The 21737-nt window shown below is 43.9% G+C and overlaps 1 protein-coding gene and 10 non-coding genes across 11 annotated transcripts; all 11 read right to left on the bottom strand.

Annotated features, from left to right (window-relative positions):
* Positions 1–705: 705 nt before the first annotated feature.
* LOC148315297 (uncharacterized) lies at positions 706–15351 on the bottom strand. Its single transcript, XM_088287489.1, has 5 exons — positions 15036–15351; positions 13838–13895; positions 10233–11830; positions 2762–2913; positions 706–849 (listed from the first exon to the last, which is right to left on the bottom strand). Exons 1-5 carry the CDS (start codon positions 15349–15351, stop codon positions 706–708), a joined length of 2268 nt encoding a protein of 755 aa, XP_088143615.1.
* Positions 4186–4304, bottom strand: LOC148315302 (5S ribosomal RNA). The gene has a single exon (XR_015840871.1). It is a non-coding gene; the product is annotated as a 5S ribosomal RNA (ribosomal RNA).
* On the bottom strand, positions 5289–5407 carry LOC148315301 (5S ribosomal RNA). The gene has a single exon (XR_015840939.1). It is a non-coding gene; the product is annotated as a 5S ribosomal RNA (ribosomal RNA).
* On the bottom strand, positions 6384–6502 carry LOC148315300 (5S ribosomal RNA). The gene has a single exon (XR_015841222.1). It is a non-coding gene; the product is annotated as a 5S ribosomal RNA (ribosomal RNA).
* Positions 7479–7597, bottom strand: LOC148315299 (5S ribosomal RNA). The gene has a single exon (XR_015840938.1). It is a non-coding gene; the product is annotated as a 5S ribosomal RNA (ribosomal RNA).
* Positions 8590–8708, bottom strand: LOC148315298 (5S ribosomal RNA). Its single transcript, XR_015840936.1, has one exon. It is a non-coding gene; the product is annotated as a 5S ribosomal RNA (ribosomal RNA).
* A 1303-nt stretch (positions 15352–16654) lies between the features above and the next one.
* On the bottom strand, positions 16655–16773 carry LOC148315296 (5S ribosomal RNA). The gene has a single exon (XR_015841215.1). It is a non-coding gene; the product is annotated as a 5S ribosomal RNA (ribosomal RNA).
* Positions 16774–17765: 992 nt separating this feature from the next.
* LOC148315295 (5S ribosomal RNA) lies at positions 17766–17884 on the bottom strand. Its single transcript, XR_015840935.1, has one exon. It is a non-coding gene; the product is annotated as a 5S ribosomal RNA (ribosomal RNA).
* Positions 17885–18876: 992 nt separating this feature from the next.
* Positions 18877–18995, bottom strand: LOC148315294 (5S ribosomal RNA). The gene has a single exon (XR_015840934.1). It is a non-coding gene; the product is annotated as a 5S ribosomal RNA (ribosomal RNA).
* Positions 18996–19996: 1001 nt separating this feature from the next.
* Positions 19997–20115, bottom strand: LOC148315293 (5S ribosomal RNA). Its single transcript, XR_015840933.1, has one exon. It is a non-coding gene; the product is annotated as a 5S ribosomal RNA (ribosomal RNA).
* A 992-nt stretch (positions 20116–21107) lies between these two features.
* Positions 21108–21226, bottom strand: LOC148315292 (5S ribosomal RNA). Its single transcript, XR_015841103.1, has one exon. It is a non-coding gene; the product is annotated as a 5S ribosomal RNA (ribosomal RNA).
* Positions 21227–21737: the final 511 nt, after the last annotated feature.

Raw genomic sequence — 21737 nt, 5'->3', positions numbered from 1 at the left:
AATTGCGCAAGATAGGTGACAGCTTTTTCATAAAAGCCTTAAAGAACTCAGCCGTTAGACCATCGCAACCTGGGCTTTTTTTATTATTTAGATCTTGGATTGCCTTTGTGATTTCGAATTCGGACATTGAGTTGTCGCACATGTCTTTATCGTCCACACTCAGTACACGGTTTAAGGCGGCTATGGCCTCGGTGGCATGATCTGTCAACGGTTGTCGGAATTTGAAGAGATCAGTATAGAAAAATTCGACCTCTTCTAAAATGTCATCAATGTCCGTGACCATCGCGTGAGATTTGTGAGACCACAATTTAGATATATATGCTTTTCCTTGTTTATTTTTTTCCAGTCCCAAAAAGTACGCTGTTGATCGCTCGCCCTCTACAGCATTTTGAGCTTTGGCCCTCAGGGCTGCCCCTCTACACTTCTTTGCTTCAAGCAGCTCGAGTTTATGTTGCAGCGAGAAAAATAACGGGTCCACAGGCCCACGTGTTATCGCCGCAGATAGAGTTATTTTCAGCAATTGGTCTCTCACAGTGTTCTCCTCTAATTTTTCCACCCAAGACTTAGCTCTACAATGATTAATTGACAATTTTTTTAAACGTAGTTTGACACTTTCCCACCAGTCTGTGACCCTGTCTACATACTTAGACTCCTCCTTTATCCCATCAAGAAAAGTGTTTACTTTTGAAATAAAGCTCTCATCTTCTAGAAGCGAATTATTGAAGACCCAGAGACCACCGGTCCGCCTGCTTTTGTATAGACATAGATCAAACGACAGTAGCGCGTGATCACTCTGTCCAGACCATGTGTACTTGGGATTGTCCAGTCTCTGCGCAAGGGAAGCAGACGCTAAACACAAATCAATGCGCGATTGTTTAAGCGTGCCCAGTACTATTTGTTTGCGCGAGAAAGCCCTCCCCCTGAGGTTTAGGGTTCTCCAGATTTCTAACATATTGTTGTTGTTGATCAAGTTCAGTAGACAATTTCTGCTGACATCATTTTTGTAGGTGTTGTTGACACTAATATCCAATTTACTCAGGGCGACATTGAAGTCGCCAGTCATGATTGTTCTATTGTTGACAAAAGAAAACGCATGTAAGAAAAAGTCTCGTCTTTTTAGCTCCAGGTTTGGTGCATGGAGGTTGATGAGTCGGAGAGGCAATGAGCCATTAAAGTCTACCACTATAAATCTGCCCCCCGGATCAGCATGCACCAGGTTGGGGTGGCCCAGTGCACAGGTCCTAGACAGGATTGCTACGCCACAAGACCTGGGGGAGCCGAGGGCTACATGTACAGAGCCACGTACCATGCGACGAATCTTGTCAACATGCTCTTGGCTCCACCAGGTCTCTTGCAGACAAAGAACATCCCACTTTGTGTTATGTAAAATGTTGTCAATTTTGAGGTTGCTCCGCAGCCCGCAGGCATTAGCTGACACAAGGAGAACAGTCATTTTAAAGATAGGAGGGGAAGCGGCTTATCACTTAGACTTCTTCGATCTTCCTTTTCTCAAGCCTTCAGATTGCCTCTTTTTGGGTTCCGCTGTGCTGTGTTCCATTTTGTCATCAGACAATTTACAACTGTCATGACACTTGTCGACCGGTAAGGGGGCTTCTGCCATGTGGCATTGCGGCATCATTTGGGGCAATGATGAGCCTTCAGGCTGACCAACATTCCTCCCCACCGCAGATATCTCGCTCTCTCCCGTATCGCCGGTGCACGAGGCATTTAGGGAGGTCGGCAGGGAAAAATTGATACTGCTGATCCTTTCTGGATGTTGTTTCTTCCCCGGCCTAGGGATACAACTTTCCATAGTTGTCCCCCCCCTCTCAGGGGCAGAGAGTGGAATCTGCCCAACACTCACCCCCTTCAAAGGTTCGGCCCCGGTCGACATGGGATCAGGGGTAGGGCGATGCGCACCCCCCCCGCCTCGTTCGTGAGTAGAGCTAGGATTTTGACCTATAACTCCCTCCACTACAGGCACCCTTGTCCCACACAGCACTGTATCAGAGCTCATCTCACTATTCTCAAACAGGTGAGCTTTTGAAAGGTTTGTTTCTGGCAGGCGGACAACCGGCTTTGCGATAGTGGGACTGTCTTCCATTTCTATCGGTGCGGCCACAGAAATATCCTCGCCACAAACACAAAGGACAGGGTATTGTCTGCACACACCACAACGACGAAGGTGAGTCTCATTACATTCTCTGGCATAATGCCCCTGCTTGCCACATTTCCGGCACAAGAATTCCGGACAATCCCTGTACACATGTTCCGGGGACAGGCAACCTCTACACACTTTGACCTGTCGATCATGGATCACCCTGAAATATTCAGGCCCTGAGGCAGTGATGAAGCGAGCAGAATATGGTAAAGATTTTACAGTGTCAGTAAATCTTACTTTAACAAAGCGGGTCCCGTCAGCTACATCGGTGCCCGGCCACATTTTCCTCCGTACATTGGAGGTCGCCGATACGCCCCAGGACTGAAGTTTATCATATATTTCGGAGTCTTCAATATATGCCGGCAGGTGTAGAAAGGATACGACCATTTCGTCGGTTGTTATCTCCCGACCATGTATCCGCGCCGCGCCCATCCGGAAGCCATCAAGTAGCTTCTTCTTCGCTTGAATAGAGCTAACTGTTATTTCAAATTTGTCAGAGGAAATCCTCCGACAGGCCTTAATCTGCCCACACACTTCCTTAATTCCCCTAATTAACCATAAAGGAGTGATCTCATCACCATTGTCTATGTCCAGAAATACCGTGAGGTCTTTATCAAAAATTATGCTCTCAGTCACAACATTGGTCACCATTCCATCGCTGTTCAAACCTTGTCTCTTGGTCGCCGCCAGCATGCCATCAGGCACTCGATTCAATGACTGCTCCATGGTTTGTTCTAATGAGTCCATTGAACCTGGATCCGGGAGAAAGAAGGGGGGGAATGGGGAGAAGAAACAAAAGAAACCCCCCTCCACAGCACGGAGGCTGGGAGGAGAAAAAAAAAGCTAAACAAAAACTCCCAAAAATTCAGAAAAGATTAACCAAGATTTGCCACAAAAAAAGACATAAGCCAGGAGCATAGAGCTCTGACTGTCACCTCTGCACACTCACGCAGAGTGACAATCAGGCACACCTGCAATCACTCAACCAACCACACCTGGGCGTTCTCAGGGTAGTATGGCCGTAAGCGAGAATTCCTTTCAAAATTTTGCATTTTATACATGTTGTCTTTATTGTGGCAAATACTTCAATCCAAAAACACGTAACAAGAATCTGAAACTATAACCACAGTCACAAATGTGTCACAACAATCTACAATGCATGATTGAAGTCACAGATATATGACAAATATCAGCAAATGTGTACAATGATTTGTTGGCACATACACATGGTTAAATGCGGACAAAAATCCGTAGATGGGCGACCTGTAAAAACGGGACCTTTTCTTACAGGTGACGTTTGCTACAGTCCTGCCGCGGACGACTCGCAAATGCGTGTGCTGATTTGCAAATGCGTGTCAGGAGACTTGTGTGTGGCTCCGTAGCTACACATTCGGACCACATGGGGGCACTAATATTATACCAGCCCCGTACCACCAATATATACACCAATAACTTGGGGGGGCGTTCACTGCTATCCACCCATGGTCATGTACCATTTATTTGACATTATTTAAATTAAATTGGAATAAATGGAAGAATAAAGTGGAACTAATAAAATAAGAACCAATGATATAACCAGTGAAGCTAAAAAAAATGAATGAAGCTTCTCCACACCTGCTAATTGCCACATTAACTAAACTTCCCTCTATTGCATTCAGTAAACACATTTTTTTTTAAATTGATTCATTAACTTTTTATTTAGTAAACACTCACTGCACCAACCCAACCGGACTGCATCGGGTCATCTGTCTGCTCCACCTGTAGACTACGAGAGTCCCCTTTTGGTCTTAATGTGGAGCTCCGGAGCCACACTCAAGTCTCCAGACACGCATTTGCAAATTGCCACTCGCATTTGCGAGTCGTCCACGGCGAAACTGTAGCAACACCCAAAGGCAGGGGACGCTGAATGTTGGCATTTTGTGCTCTCAGCCTGTCAGGCGAATATGTGGAAATTTATAAAAAAAAGCAGCACGCATATTTGCTTACATTTGACAAAGTTTTTTTTTATTTTTTTGCGGTGCAAAGGCTTACAGCACCTGGTATTCCCAGGCGGTCTCCCATCCAAGTACTAACCAGGCCCGACCCTGCTTAGCTTCCGAGATCGGACGAGATCGGGCGTTCTCAGGGTAGTATGGCCGTAAGCGACAATTCCTTTCAAAAATTTGCATTTTATACATGTGGTCTTTATTGTGGCAAATACTTCAATCCAAAAATACGTAACAAGAATCTGAAACTATAACCACAGTCACAAATGTGTAACAACAATCTACAATGCATGATTGAAGTCACAGATATATGACAAATATCAGCAAATGTGTACAATGGTTTGTTGGCACATACACATGGTTAAATGCGGACAAAAATCCGTAGATGGGCGACCTGTAAAAACGGGACCTTTTGATTGGCTGTGTTCTTACATGTGTCGTTTGCGTGTGCTGATTTGCAAATGCGTGTCAGGAGACTTGTGTGTGGCTCCGTAGCTACACATTCGGACCACATGGGGGCACTAATATTATACCAGCCCCGTACCACCAATATATACACCAATAACATGAGGGGGCGTTCACTGCTATCCACCCATGGTCACGTACAATTTATTTCACATTATTTAAATAAAATTGGAATAAATGGAAGAATAAAGTGGAACTAATAAAATAAAAACAAATGATATAACCAGTGAAGCTAAAAAAAATGAATGAAGCTTCTCTAACCTGCTAATTGCCACATTAACTAAACTTCCCTTTATTGCATTCAGTAAACACCATTTTTTAAAATTGATTCATTAACTTTTTATTTAGTAAACACTCACTGCACCAACCCAACCGGACTGCATCGGGTCATCTGTCTGCTACACCTGTAGACTACGAGAGTCCCCTTTTGGTCTTAATGTGGAGCTCCGGAGCCACACTCAAGTCTCCAGACCCGCATTTGCAAATTGCCACACGCATTTGCGAGTCGTCCACGGCGAGACTGTAGCAACACCCAAAGGCAGGGGACGCTGAATGTTGGCATTTTGTGCTCTCAGCCTGTCAGGCGAATATGTGGAAATTTATAAAAAAAAGCAGCACGCATATTTGCTTACATTTGTCAAAGTTTTTCTTTATTTTTTATATTTTTGCGGTGCAAAAGCTTACAGCACCTGGTATTCCCAGGCGGTCTCCCATCCAAGTACTAACCAGGCCCGACCCTGCTTAGCTTCCGAGATCGGACGAGATCGGGCGTTCTCAGGGTAGTATGGCCGTAAGCGACAATTCCTTTCAAAATTTTGCATTTTATACATGTGGTCTTTATTGTGGCAAATACTACAATCCAAAAATACGTAACAAGAATCTGAAACTATAACCACAGTCACAAATGTGTAACAACAATCTACAATGCATGATTGAAGTCACAGATATATGACAAATATCAGCAAATGTGTACAATGGTTTGTTGGCACATACACATGGTTAAATGCGGACAAAAATCCGTAGATGGGCGACCTGTAAAAACGGGACCTTTTGATTGGCTGTGTTCTTACATGTGTCGTTTGCGTGTGCTGATTTGCAAATGCGTGTCAGGAGACTTGTGTGTGGCTCCGTAGCTACACATTCGGACCACATGGGGGCACTAATATTATACCAGCCCCGTACCACCAATATATACACCAATAACATGAGGGGGCGTTCACTGCTATCCACCCATGGTCACGTACAATTTATTTCACATTATTTAAAAAAAATCTGAATAAATGGAAGAATAAAGTGGAACTAATAAAATAAAAACAAATGATATAACCAGTGAAGCTAAAAAAAATGAATGAAGCTTCTCTAACCTGCTAATTGCCACATTAACTAAACTTCCCTTTATTGCATTCAGTAAACACCATTTTTTAAAATTGATTCATTAACTTTTTATTTAGTAAACACTCACTGCACCAACCCAACCGGACTGCATCGGGTCATCTGTCTGCTACACCTGTAGACTACGAGAGTCCCCTTTTGGTCTTAATGTGGACCTCCGGAGCCACACTCAAGTCTCCAGACCCGCATTTGCAAATTGCCACACGCATTTGCGAGTCGTCTACGGCGAGACTGTAGCAACACCCAAAGGCAGGGGACGCTGAATGTTGGCATTTTGTGCTCTCAGCCTGTCAGGCGAATATGTGGAAATTTAGAAAAAAAGCAGCACGCATATTTGCTTACATTTGTCAAAGTTTTTTTTTATTTTTTTGCGGTGCAAAAGCTTACAGCACCTGGTATTCCCAGGCGGTCTCCCATCCAAGTACTAACCAGGCCCGACACTGCTTAGCTTGCGAGATCGGACGAGATCGGGCGTTCTCAGGGTAGTATGGCCGTAAGCGACAATTCCTTTCAAAATTTAGCATTTTATACATGTGGTCTTTATTGTGGCAAATACTTCAATCCAAAAATACGTAACAAGAATCTGAAACTATAACCACAGTCACAAATGTGTAACAACAATCTACAATGCATGATTGAAGTCACAGATATATGACAAATATCAGCAAATGTGTACAATGGTTTGTTGGCACATACACATGGTTAAATGCGGACAAAAATCCGTAGATGGGCGACCTGTAAAAACGGGACCTTTTGATTGGCTGTGTTCTTACATGTGTCGTTTGCGTGTGCTGATTTGCAAATGCGTGTCATGAGACTTGTGTGTGGCTCCGTAGCTACACATTCGGACCACATGGGGGCACTAATATTATACCAGCCCCGTACCACCAATATATACACCAATAACATGAGGGGGCGTTCACTGCTATCCACCCATGGTCACGTACAATTTATTTCACATTATTTAAATAAAATTGGAATAAATGGAAGAATAAAGTGGAACTAATAAAATAAAAACAAATGATATAACCAGTGAAGCTAAAAAAAATGAATGAAGCTTCTCTAACCTGCTAATTGCCACATTAACTAAACTTCCCTTTATTGCATTCAGTAAACACCATTTTTTAAAATTGATTCATTAACTTTTTATTTAGTAAACACTCACTGCACCAACCCAACCGGACTGCATCGGGTCATCTGTCTGCTACACCTGTAGAATACGAGAGTCCCCTTTTGGTCTTAATGTGGAGCTCCGGAGCCACACTCAAGTCTCCAGACCCGCATTTGCAAATTGCCACACGCATTTGCGAGTCGTCCACGGCGAGACTGTAGCAACACCCAAAGGCAGGGGACGCTGAATGTTGGCATTTTGTGCTCTCAGCCTGTCAGGCGAATATGTGGAAATTTATAAAAAAAGCAGCACGCATATTTGCTTACATTTGTCAAAGTTTTTTTTTATATTTTTGCGGTGCAAAAGCTTACAGCACCTGGTATTCCCAGGCGGTCTCCCATCCAAGTACTAACCAGGCCCGACCCTGCTTAGCTTCCGAGATCGGACGAGATCGGGCGTTCTCAGGGTAGTATGGCCGTAAGCGACAATTCCTTTCAAAATTTTGCATTTTATACATGTGGTCTTTATTGTGGCAAATACTTCAATCCAAAAATACGTAACAAGAATCTGAAACTATAACCACAGTCACAAATGTGTAACAACAATCTACAATGCATGATTGAAGTCACAGATATATGACAAATATCAGCAAATGTGTACAATGATTTGTTGGCACATACACATGGTTAAATGCGGACAAAAATCCGTAGATGGGCGACCTGTAAAAACGGGACCTTTTCTTACAGGTGACGTTTGCTACAGTCCTGCCGCGGACGACTCGCAAATGCGTGTGCTGATTTGCAAATGCGTGTCAGGAGACTTGTGTGTGGCTCCGTAGCTACACATTCGGACCACATGGGGGCACTAATATTATACCAGCCCCGTACCACCAATATATACACCAATAACTTGGGGGGGCGTTCACTGCTATCCACCCATGGTCATGTACCATTTATTTGACATTATTTAAATTAAATTGGAATAAATGGAAGAATAAAGTGGAACTAATAAAATAAGAACCAATGATATAACCAGTGAAGCTAAAAAAAATGAATGAAGCTTCTCCACACCTGCTAATTGCCACATTAACTATACTTCCCTTTATTGCATTCAGTAAACACCATTTTTTAAAATTGATTCATTAACTTTTTATTTAGTAAACACTCACTGCACCAACCCAACCGGACTGCATCGGGTCATCTGTCTGCTACACCTGTAGACTACGAGAGTCCCCTTTTGGTCTTAATGTGGAGCTCCGGAGCCACACTCAAGTCTCCAGACACGCATTTGCAAATTGCCACACGCATTTGCGAGTCGTCCACGGCGAGACTGTAGCAACACCCAAAGGCAGGGGACGCTGAATGTTGGCATTTTGTGCTCTCAGCCTGTCAGGCGAATATGTGGGAATTTATAAAAAAGCAGCTCGCATACTTGCTTACATTTGTCAAAAGTTTTTTTTATTTTTGCGGTGCAAAAGCTTACAGCACCTGGTATTCCCAGGCGGTCTCCCATCCAAGTACTAACCAGGCCCGACCCTGCTTAGCTTCCGAGATCGGACGAGATCGGGCGTTCTCAGGGTAGTATGGCCGTAAGCGAGAATTCCTTTCAAAATTTAGGATTTTATACATGTTGTCTTTATTGTGGCAAATACTTCAATCCAAAAACACGTAACAAGAATCTGAAACTATAACCACAGTCACAAATGTGTCACAACAATCTACAATGCATGATTGAAGTCACAGATATATGACAAATATCAGCAAATGTGTACAATGATTTGTTGGCACATACACATGGTTAAATGCGGACAAAAATCCGTAGATGGGCGACCTGTAAAAACGGGACCTTTTCTTACAGGTGACGTTTGCTACAGTCCTGCCGCGGACGACTCGCAAATGCGTGTGCTGATTTGCAAATGCGTGTCAGGAGACTTGTGTGTGGCTCCGTAGCTACACATTCGGACCACATGGGGGCACTAATATTATACCAGCCCCGTACCACCAATATATACACCAATAACTTGGGGGGGCGTTCACTGCTATCCACCCATGGTCATGTACCATTTATTTGACATTATTTAAATTAAATTGGAATAAATGGAAGAATAAAGTGGAACTAATAAAATAAGAACCAATGATATAACCAGTGAAGCTAAAAAAAATGAATGAAGCTTCTCCACACCTGCTAATTGCCACATTAACTATACTTCCCTTTATTGCATTCAGTAAACACCATTTTTTAAAATTGATTCATTAACTTTTTATTTAGTAAACACTCACTGCACCAACCCAACCGGACTGCATCGGGTCATCTGTCTGCTACACCTGTAGACTACGAGAGTCCCCTTTTGGTCTTAATGTGGAGCTCCGGAGCCACACTCAAGTCTCCAGACACGCATTTGCAAATTGCCACACGCATTTGCGAGTCGTCCACGGCGAGACTGTAGCAACACCCAAAGGCAGGGGACGCTGAATGTTGGCATTTTGTGCTCTCAGCCTGTCAGGCGAATATGTGGAAATTTATAAAAAAGCAGCTCGCATACTTGCTTACATTTGTCAAAAGTTTTTTTTATTTTTGCGGTGCAAAAGCTTACAGCACCTGGTATTCCCAGGCGGTCTCCCATCCAAGTACTAACCAGGCCCGACCCTGCTTAGCTTCCGAGATCGGACGAGATCGGGCGTTCTTTTTTTTTTTTTTTTTTTTTACATTTGTCAAAAGTTTTTTTTATTTTTGCGGTGCAAAAGCTTACAGCACCTGGTATTCCCAGGCGGTCTCCCATCCAAGTACTAACCAGGCCCGACCCTGCTTAGCTTCCGAGATCGGACGAGATCGGGCGTTCTTTTTTTTTTTTTTTTATTATTGTAATAAAAACATCTGTACAAATAGAGGTTTGACTCAAGATCCAAACATTCGTGAACAAACATCAGTAGGGATGTCCAACGATAGACAGTCGTAACCAAGGATGCATTTTAAAAATGAAAGTCCAGACTGTTGTCAGCAGAGAAAGTTACTAGTCCGTTGTTTACTGCCAAGTCGTCTTGAAAACGTTGGGGTCGATGTTCCTGAAGATGGGTGAGATGGGAGATGACCAACGATTTGAAGATGGACCAGTGATCGCCTTTCCTTTTTTCATGCAGGTGGATGTTTCTTGTGATGACGATGGAATGACGTGCTATGGCCAAGAGCAGCTTGAGGGCTTTGACATTTAGGCCTTTCCATGGTGAAGGGATGATACCGAACAGGAGAAGCCAGGAATTCTGGTCATCGCCACCACCGACTACCGGCGAGGGGAGTTTCACCCCCAGCCTCCTGGCAATGAGATCTTCTAGTCTGGATCTGAAATGTCGCACGACTCGGCATTGGAGAATGAGATGGTGAAAATCCTCCGGTTCCTCTCCGCACACTGGACATGTCCTGTCATAGGCACTTGGTAGAAAAGCATGCAGCGTTGTACATGGAAAGATTATCCTGTGTCTTATTTTAAAATCAGTGTTACTTACCTTGGGTGGAGTACACCAGTTAAACATGTCAGCCCAGATGGACGAGGGAGCCAGGGTGGGGTATGCCTGACGCCACGCGTTTTCTGCTGTTGGCTTTTTCAGTATTTTGGTTAGCAACACATGATAGAGTAGTTTTGTTGTGCACTCTGCCAGTCTAGTCGGTCGAGCCCCAAAGGTCAGCACATAATTTAAATCTGACTTCGTGGTGGTGTCTTCACTCTGTGACATCCGCCCCAGAAGGTGCCCCCAGTGGCAATGCACGGAGTCTCTGATTTTTCCCACTGAGCGCAACACAGTGGCCCTTCGAAAGGGAACTTTGTGGAAGCGAAACAAGGTGCGAATGCGTTCAATGTTAAAATTCCCTTTCTGGTCTAATAAATCACCCATTGTTCTGATGTGTGCACTTTCTAAAACCCCACTTAACATCCTTTCCCCACTCCCTGGCTCACCGCCCAGGAGATCGGGATTGAACCTAAGTGGAATGTTCTGCAGTTGATGGAGTGACATTGGCTCTGTCCTAACCCATGGCCGCAATGCCCACCACGCCTCTAAGATTTCTTTTTCGAAGGGGTCCAGAGGGGGGAACATCGTGCGAGGCAACATCTGGCAGAGATTGAAGACGCCGTAGCAGCCTAGACCCTCTAAAATTGGCAGAAGAAAATCCTTCCAGGGAGCTGAGAAGGCAGGATTTAAAAACTTTCTGAGCAGCTTCAAGCGTAGTGCAGCCTTTTTTGTGCCAATGTCTGTCAAATTTAAGCCACCTGCTTGGACATCACCGATCAAGGTATAGTGCCCAATGAAACCTCTTTCCCTCTTCCACATGAAATAATTAAAAGTTAAATTTAATCTATTTAAAACATTCGCGGACATGTGAGTGACAGTCAGTGAGTGAATTAATTTTGAAATACACAGGTTATTGATGACCAATATTTTCCCTTTCAGAGTTAAATTCCTGAATTTCCACATATCTAAAGTGGATTTTACTTGTGGTAAAACTGTTTCCCATTGCTGTTCATCACAACGAGAAGTGTTCTCCCCAATCCAAACACCAAGGATTTTTTGGCTGAGTGTGGCCTCTTTAAAACCCCAGGTCTTTGGCACAGCGCTGGTGGTACCAAAAACGCCCATGGTGGACTTATCAAAATTGACTTTTGCACCCGAGGCTTGGCAGAAAATGTTGAGCTCGTTGAGAGCTACACTTAGACTCTCCACGTCTCTGACAAACAGGTTTGTATCGTCCGCATACTGTAGAATCTTCACTTCGCGTCCACTTGGTGTCCAAATGCCTTTTATGCTGTTATTTTGTTTGAGGAGGGCCGCAAGTGGTTCTACAACAAGGCTAAAGAGTAGTGAGGACAGGGGGCACCCCTGTCTCACTGACCTTCCCAATTTAACAGGTCCTGTCAGTAGTCCGTTCACTTTGATTTTACTGGCTGCGTTTGCATACAGACGTTTTATCCAATTGGTGAAGGAAGACCCAAATCCAAATTTGTCAAGCACCTTCCATAAAAAAGAGTGCTCCACCCTATCAAAGGCTTTTTCGAAATCGAGGCTGACATGAATTCCGCACGAGGCAGCCATGTGTTTAGTTAAATACTTTATACTTAAAATAGTGTCTGAAATATCCCTTGTCGGAATGCTATATGACTGCGTTTCGGAGATGATGGTACCTATTACTTTTTTGAGACGAGCTGCTAAAACTTTGGCTAAGATTTTATAGTCAGTGTTCAAAAGACTAATCGGTCTATAGTTGCTCAATTGTTCAGACGCACCTTTCTTGTGTATTAACGTAACGGTACCTTCGCAAAATGATGAAGGGACCAGATCTTTTTTTTCCATGTGATGAAACAAATTGAGCAAGATAGGTGACAGCTTTTTCATAAAAGCCTTAAAGAACTCAGCCGTTAGACCATCGCAACCTGGGCTTTTTTTATTATTTAGATCTTGGATTGCCTTTGTGATTTCGAATTCGGACATTGAGTTGTCGCACATGTCTTTATCGTCCACACTCAGTACACGGTTTAAGGCGGCTATGGCCTCGGTGGCATGATCTGTCAACGGTTGTCGGAATTTGAAGAGATCAGTATAGAAAAATTCGACCTCTTCTAAAATGTCATCAATGTCCGTGACCATCGCGTGAGATTTGTGAGACCACAATTTAGATATATATGCTTTTCCTTGTTTATTTTTTTCCAGTCCCAAAAAGTACGCTGTTGATCGCTCGCCCTCTACAGCATTTTGAGCTTTGGCCCTCAGGGCTGCCCCTCTACACTTCTTTGCTTCAAGCAGCTCGAGTTTATGTTGCAGCGAGAAAAATAACGGGTCCACAGGCCCACGTGTTATCGCCGCAGATAGAGTTATTTTCAGCAATTGGTCTCTCACAGTGTTCTCCTCTAATTTTTCCACCCAAGACTTAGCTCTACAATGATTAATTGACAATTTTTTTAAACGTAGTTTGACACTTTCCCACCAGTCTGTGACCCTGTCTACATACTTAGACTCCTCCTTTATCCCATCAAGAAAATAGTTTACTTTTGAAATAAAGCTCTCATCTTCTAGAAGCGAATTATTGAAGACCCAGAGACCACCGGTCCGCCTGCTTTTGTATAGACATAGATCAAACGACAGTAGCGCGTGATCACTCTGTCCAGACCATGTGTACTTGGGATTGTCCAGTCTCTGCGCAAGGGAAGCAGACGCTAAGCACAAGTCAATGCGCGATTGTTTAAGCGTGCCCAGTACTATTTGTTTGCGCGAGAAAGCCCTCCCCCTGAGGTTTAGGGTTCTCCAGATTTCTAACATATTGTTGTTGTTGATCAAGTTCAGTAGACAATTTCTGCTGACATCATTTTTGTAGGTGTTGTTGACACTAATGTCCAATTTACTCAGGGCGACATTGAAGTCGCCAGTCATGATTGTTCTATTGTTGACAAAAGAAAACACATGTAAGAAAAAGTCTCGTCTTTTTAGCTCCAGGTTTGGTGCATGGAGGTTGATGAGTCGGAGAGGCAATGAGCCATTAAAGTCTACCACTATAAATCTGCCCCCCGGATCAGCATGCACCAGGTTGGGGTGGCCCAGTGCACAGGTCCTAGACAGGATTGCTACGCCACAAGACCTGGGGGAGCCGAGGGCTACATGTACAGAGCCACGTACCATGCAACGAATCTTGTCAACATGCTCTTGGCTCCACCAGGTCTCTTGCAGACCAAGAACATCCCACTTTGTGTTATGTAAAATGTTGTCAATTTTGAGGTTGCTCCGCAGCCCGCAGGCATTAGCTGACACAAGGAGAACAGTCATTATAAAGATAGGAGGGGAAGAGGCTTATCACTTAGACTTCTTCGATCTTCCTTTTCTCAAGCCTTCAGATTGCCTCTTTTTGGGTTCCGCTGTGCTGTGTTCCATTTTGTCATCAGACAATTTACAACTGTCATGACACTTGTCGACCGGTAAGGGGGCTTCTGCCATGTGGCATTGCGGTATCATTTGGGGCAATGATGAGCCTTCAGGCTGACCAACATTCCTCCCCACCGCAGATATCTCGCTCTCTCCCGTATCGCCGGTGCACGAGGCATTTAGGGAGGTCGGCAGGGAAAAATTGATACTGCTGATCCTTTCTGGATGTTGTTTCTTCCCCGGCCTAGGGATACAACTTTCCATAGTTGTCCCCCCCCTCTCAGGGGCAGAGAGTGGAATCTGCCCAACACTCACCCCCTTCAAAGGTTCGGCCCCGGTCGACATGGGATCAGGGGTAGGGCGATGCGCACCCCCCCCGCCTCGTTCGTGAGTAGAGCTAGGATTTTGACCTATAACTCCCTCCACTACAGGCACCCTTGTCCCACACAGCACTGTATCAGAGCTCATCTCACTATTCTCAAACAGGTGAGCTTTTGAAAGGTTTGTTTCTGGCAGGCGGACAACCGGCTTTGCGATAGTGGGACTGTCTTCCATTTCTATCGGTGCGGCCACAGAAATATCCTCGCCACAAACACAAAGGACAGGGTATTGTCTGCACACACCACAACGACGAAGGTGAGTCTCATTACATTCTCTGGCATAATGCCCCTGCTTGCCACATTTCCGGCACAAGAATTCCGGACAATCCCTGTACACATGTTCCGGGGACAGGCAACCTCTACACACTTTGACCTGTCGATCATGGATCACCCTGAAATATTCAGGCCCTGAGGCAGTGATGAAGCGAGCAGAATATGGTAAAGATTTTACAGTGTCAGTAAATCTTACTTTAACAAAGCGGGTCCCGTCAGCTACATCGGTGCCCGGCCACATTTTCCTCCGTACATTGGAGGTCGCCGATACGCCCCAGGACTGAAGTTTATCATATATTTCGGAGTCTTCAATATATGCCGGCAGGTGTAGAAAGGATACGACCATTTCGTCGGTTGTTATCTCCCGACCATGTATCCGCGCCGCGCCCATCCGGAAGCCATCAAGTAGCTTCTTCTTCGCTTGAATAGAGCTAACTGTTATTTCAAATTTGTCAGAGGAAATCCTCCGACAGGCCTTAATCTGCCCACACACTTCCTTAATTCCCCTAATTAACCATAAAGGAGTGATCTCATCACCATTGTCTATGTCCAGAAATACCGTGAGGTCTTTATCATAAATTATGCTCTCAGTCACAACATTGCTCACCATTCCATCGCTGTTCAAACCTTGTCTCTTGGTCGCCGCCAGCATGCCATCAGGCACTCGATTCAATGACTGCTCCATGGTTTTTCCGAATGAGTCCATTGAACCTGGATCCGGGAGAAAGAAGGGGGTGAATGGGGAGAAGAAACAAAAGAAACCCCCCTCCACAGCACGGAGGCTGGGAGGAGAAAAAAAAAGCTAAACAAAAACTCCCAAAAATTCAGAAAAGATTAACCAAGATTTGCCACAAAAAAAGACATAAGCCAGGAGCATAGAGCTCTGACTGTCACCTCTGCACACTCACGCAGAGTGACAATCAGGCACACCTGCAATCACTCAACCAACCACACCTGGGCGTTCTCAGGGTAGTATGGCCGTAAGCGAGAATTCCTTTCAAAATTTTGCATTTTATACATGTTGTCTTTATTGTGGCAAATACTTCAATCCAAAAACACGTAACAAGAATCTGAAACTATAACCACAGTCACAAATGTGTCACAACAATCTACAATGCATGATTGAAGTCACAGATATATGACAAATATCAGCAAATGTGTACAATGATTTGTTGGCACATACACATGGTTAAATGCGGACAAAAATCCGTAGATGGGCGACCTGTAAAAACGGGACCTTTTCTTACAGGTGACGTTTGCTACAGTCCTGCCGCGGACGACTCGCAAATGCGTGTGCTGATTTGCAAATGCGTGTCAGGAGACTTGTGTGTGGCTCCGTAGCTACACATTCGGACCACATGGGGGCACTAATATTATACCAGCCCCGTACCACCAATATATACACCAATAACTTGGGGGGGCGTTCACTGCTATCCACCCATGGTCATGTACCATTTATTTGACATTATTTAAATTAAATTGGAATAAATGGAAGAATAAAGTGGAACTAATAAAATAAGAACCAATGATATAACCAGTGAAGCTAAAAAAAATGAATGAAGCTTCTCCACACCTGCTAATTCCCACATTAACTATACTTCCCTTTATTGCATTCAGTAAACGCCATTTTTTAAAATTGATTCATTAACTTCTTATTTAGTAAACACTCACTGCACCAACCCAACCGGACTGCATCGGGTCATATGTCTGCTACACCTGTAGACTCCGAGGGTACCCTTTTGGTCTTAATGTGTGGCTCCGGAGCCACAGTCAAGTCTCCAGAAACGCATTTGCAAATTGCCACACGCATTTGCGAGTCGTCCACGGCGAGACTGTAGCAACACCCAAAGGCAGGGGACGCTGAATGTTGGCAATTTGTGCTCTCAGCCTGTCAGGCGAATATGTGGAAATTTATAAAAAAAAGCAGCTCGCATACTTGCTTAGATTTGTCAAAGTTTTCTTTATTTATTTATTTTTTGCGGTGCAAAAGCTTACAGCACCTTGTATTCCCAGGCGGTCTCCCATCCAAGTACTAACCAGGCCCGACCCTGCTTAGCTTCCAAGATCGGACGAGATCGGGCGTTCTCAGGGTAGTATGGCCGTAAGCGAGAATTCCTTTCAAAATTTAGCATTTTATACATGTTGTCTTTATTGTGGCAAATACTTCAATCCAAAAATACGTAACAAGAATCTGAAACTATAACCACAGTCACAAATGTGTCACAACAATCTACAATGCATGATTGAAGTCACAGATATATGACAAATATCAGCAAATGTGTACAATGATTTGTTGGCACATACACATGGTTAAATGCGGACAAAAATCCGTAGATGGGCGACCTGTAAAAACGGGACCTTTTCTTACAGGTGACGTTTGCTACAGTCCTGCCGCGGACGACTCGCAAATGCGTGTGCTGATTTGCAAATGCGTGTCAGGAGACTTGTGTGTGGCTCCGTAGCTACACATTCGGACCACATGGGGGCACTAATATTATACCAGCCCCGTACCACCAATATATACACCAATAACTTGGGGGGGCGTTCACTGCTATCCACCCATGGTCATGTACCATTTATTTGACATTATTTAAATTAAATTGGAATAAATGGAAGAATAAAGTGGAACTAATAAAATAAGAACCAATGATATAACCAGTGAAGCTAAAAAAAATGAATGAAGCTTCTCCACACCTGCTAATTGCCACATTAACTATACTTCCCTTTATTGCATTCAGTAAACACCATTTTTTAAAATTGATTCATTAACTTTTTATTTAGTAAACACTCACTGCACCAACCCAACCGGACTGCATCGGGTCATCTGTCTGCTACACCTGTAGACTACGAGAGTCCCCTTTTGGTCTTAATGTGGAGCTCCGGAGCCACACTCAAGTCTCCAGACACGCATTTGCAAATTGCCACACGCATTTGCGAGTCGTCCACGGCGAGACTGTAGCAACACCCAAAGGCAGGGGACGCTGAATGTTGGCATTTTGTGCTCTCAGCCTGTCAGGCGAATATGTGGAAATTTATAAAAAAGCAGCTCGCATACTTGCTTACATTTGTCAAAAGTTTTTTTTATTTTTGCGGTGCAAAAGCTTACAGCACCTGGTATTCCCAGGCGGTCTCCCATCCAAGTACTAACCAGGCCCGACCCTGCTTAGCTTCCGAGATCGGACGAGATCGGGCGTTCTCAGGGTAGTATGGCCGTAAGCGAGAATTCCTTTCAAAATTTTGCATTTTATACATGTTGTCTTTATTGTGGCAAATACTTCAATCCAAAAACACGTAACAAGAATCTGAAACTATAACCACAGTCACAAATGTGTCACAACAATCTACAATGCATGATTGAAGTCACAGATATATGACAAATATCAGCAAATGTGTACAATGATTTGTTGGCACATACACATGGTTAAATGCGGACAAAAATCCGTAGATGGGCGACCTGTAAAAACGGGACCTTTTCTTACAGGTGACGTTTGCTACAGTCCTGCCGCGGACGACTCGCAAATGCGTGTGCTGATTTGCAAATGCGTGTCAGGAGACTTGTGTGTGGCTCCGTAGCTACACATTCGGACCACATGGGGGCACTAATATTATACCAGCCCCGTACCACCAATATATACACCAATAACTTGGGGGGGCGTTCACTGCTATCCACCCATGGTCATGTACCATTTATTTGACATTATTTAAATTAAATTGGAATAAATGGAAGAATAAAGTGGAACTAATAAAATAAGAACCAATGATATAACCAGTGAAGCTAAAAAAAATGAATGAAGCTTCTCCACACCTGCTAATTGCCACATTAACTATACTTCCCTTTATTGCATTCAGTAAACACCATTTTTTAAAATTGATTCATTAACTTTTTATTTAGTAAACACTCACTGCACCAACCCAACCGGACTGCATCGGGTCATCTGTCTGCTACACCTGTAGACTACGAGAGTCCCCTTTTGGTCTTAATGTGGAGCTCCGGAGCCACACTCAAGTCTCCAGACACGCATTTGCAAATTGCCACACGCATTTGCGAGTCGTCCACGGCGAGACTGTAGCAACACCCAAAGGCAGGGGACGCTGAATGTTGGCATTTTGTGCTCTCAGCCTGTCAGGCGAATATGTGGGAATTTATAAAAAAGCAGCTCGCATACTTGCTTACATTTGTCAAAAGTTTTTTTTATTTTTGCGGTGCAAAAGCTTACAGCACCTGGTATTCCCAGGCGGTCTCCCATCCAAGTACTAACCAGGCCCGACCCTGCTTAGCTTCCGAGATCGGACGAGATCGGGCGTTCTCAGGGTAGTATGGCCGTAAGCGCGAATTCCTTTCAAAATTTTGCATTTTATACATGTTGTCTTTATTGTGGCAAATACTTCAATCCAAAAACACGTAACAAGAATCTGAAACTATAACCACAGTCACAAATGTGTCACAACAATCTACAATGCATGATTGAAGTCACAGATATATGACAAATATCAGCAAATGTGTACAATGATTTGTTGGCACATACACATGGTTAAATGCGGACAAAAATCCGTAGATGGGCGACCTGTAAAAACGGGACCTTTTCTTACAGGTGACGTTTGCTACAGTCCTGCCGCGGACGACTCGCAAATGCGTGTGCTGATTTGCAAATGCGTGTCAGGAGACTTGTGTGTGGCTCCGTAGCTACACATTCGGACCACATGGGGGCACTAATATTATACCAGCCCCGTACCACCAATATATACACCAATAACTTGGGGGGGCGTTCACTGCTATCCACCCATGGTCATGTACCATTTATTTGACATTATTTAAATTAAATTGGAATAAATGGAAGAATAAAGTGGAACTAATAAAATAAGAACCAATGATATAACCAGTGAAGCTAAAAAAAATGAATGAAGCTTCTCCACACCTGCTAATTCCCACATTAACTATACTTCCCTTTATTGCATTCAGTAAACGCCATTTTTTAAAATTGATTCATTAACTTCTTATTTAGTAAACACTCACTGCACCAACCCAACCGGACTGCATCGGGTCATATGTCTGCTACACCTGTAGACTCCGAGGGTACCCTTTTGGTCTTAATGTGTGGCTCCGGAGCCACAGTCAAGTCTCCAGACACGCATTTGCAAATTGCCACACGCATTTGCGAGTCGTCCACGGCGAGACTGTAGCAACACCCAAAGGCAGGGGACGCTGAATGTTGGCAATTTGTGCTCTCAGCCTGTCAGGCGAATATGTGGAAATTTATAAAAAAAGCAGCTCGCATACTTGCTTAGATTTGTCAAAGTTTTCTTTATTTATTTATTTTTTGCGGTGCAAAAGCTTACAGCACCTGGTATTCCCAGGCGGTCTCCCATCCAAGTACTAACCAGGCCCGACCCTGCTTAGCTTCCGAGATCGGACGAGATCGGGCGTTCTCAGGGTAGTATGGCCGTAAGCGAGAATTCCTTTCAAAATTTAGCATTTTATACATGTTGTCTTTATTGTGGCAAATACTTCAATCCAAAAATACGTAACAAGAATCTGAAACTATAACCACAGTCACAAATGTGTCACAACAATCTACAATGCATGATTGAAGTCACAGATATATGACAAATATCAGCAAATGTGTACAATGATTTGTTGGCACATACACATGGTTAAATGCGGACAAAAATCCGTAGATGGGCGACCTGTAAAAACGGGACCTTTTCTTACAGGTGACGTTTGCTACAGTCCTGCCGCGGACGACTCGCAAATGCGTGTGCTGATTTGCAAATGCGTGTCAGGAGACTTGTGTGTGGCTCCGTAGCTACACATTCGGACCACATGGGGGCACTAATATTATACCAGCCCCGTACCACCAATATATACACCAATAACTTGGGGGGGCGTTCACTGCTATCCACCCATGGTCATGTACCATTTATTTGACATTATTTAAATTAAATTGGAATAAATGGAAGAATAAAGTGGAACTAATAAAATAAGAACCAATGATATAACCAGTGAAGCTAAAAAAAATGAATGAAGCTTCTCCACACCTGCTAATTGCCACATTAACTATACTTCCCTTTATTGCATTCAGTAAACACCATTTTTTAAAATTGATTCATTAACTTTTTATTTAGTAAACACTCACTGCACCAACCCAACCGGACTGCATCGGGTCATCTGTCTGCTACACCTGTAGACTACGAGAGTCCCCTTTTGGTCTTAATGTGGAGCTCCGGAGCCACACTCAAGTCTCCAGACACGCATTTGCAAATTGCCACACGCATTTGCGAGTCGTCCACGGCGAGACTGTAGCAACACCCAAAGGCAGGGGACGCTGAATGTTGGCATTTTGTGCTCTCAGCCTGTCAGGCGAATATGTGGGAATTTATAAAAAAGCAGATCGCATACTTGCTTACATTTGTCAAAAGTTTTTTTTATTTTTGCGGTGCAAAAGCTTACAGCACCTGGTATTCCCAGGCGGTCTCCCATCCAAGTACTAACCAGGCCCGACCCTGCTTAGCTTCCGAGATCGGACGAGATCGGGCGTTCTCAGGGTAGGATGGCCGTAAGCGAGAATTCCTTTCAAAATTTTGCATTTTATACATGTTGTCTTTATTGTGGCAAATACTTCAATCCAAAAACACGTAACAAGAATCTGAAACTATAACCACAGTCACAAATGTGTCACAACAATCTACAATGCATGATTGAAGTCACAGATATATGACAAATATCAGCAAATGTGTACAATGATTTGTTGGCACATACACATGGTTAAATGCGGACAAAAATCCATTGATGGGCGACCTGTAAAAACGGGACCTTTTCTTACAGGTGACGTTTGCTACAGTCCTGCCGCGGACGACTCGCAAATGCGTGTGCTGATTTGCAAATGCGTGTCAGGAGACTTGTGTGTGGCTCCGTAGCTACACATTCGGACCACATGGGGGCACTAATATTATACCAGCCCCGTACCACCAATATATACACCAATAACTTGGGGGGGCGTTCACTGCTATCCACCCATGGTCATGTACCATTTATTTGACATTATTTAAATTAAATTGGAATAAATGGAAGAA

This window comes from Idiotropiscis lumnitzeri, unplaced genomic scaffold (genome assembly GCF_059441095.1).
Source record: "Idiotropiscis lumnitzeri isolate Australia: NSW breed Sydney's pygmy pipehorse unplaced genomic scaffold, RoL_Ilum_1.0 HiC_scaffold_114, whole genome shotgun sequence".
Lineage (NCBI taxonomy): Eukaryota > Metazoa > Chordata > Actinopteri > Syngnathiformes > Syngnathidae > Idiotropiscis > Idiotropiscis lumnitzeri.
Note: the sequence above shows the minus strand (reverse complement) of the source record. Positions and strands in the feature narration are given on the sequence as shown.

Coding starts and splice junctions, on each gene's coding strand:
- LOC148315297 (XM_088287489.1), bottom strand. CDS start 15,351: ATGGAGCAGTCATTGAATCGAGTGCCTGATGGCATGCTGGCGGCGACC. Junction 11,831..13,837: donor AACATTTTACATAACACAAA/GTGGGATGTTCT, acceptor CCTGTTTGTCAG/AGACGTGGAGAGTCTAAGTG. Junction 850..2,761: donor TTTTTGATAAAGACCTCACG/GTATTTCTGGAC, acceptor ATTTGTGTTTAG/CGTCTGCTTCCCTTGCGCAG.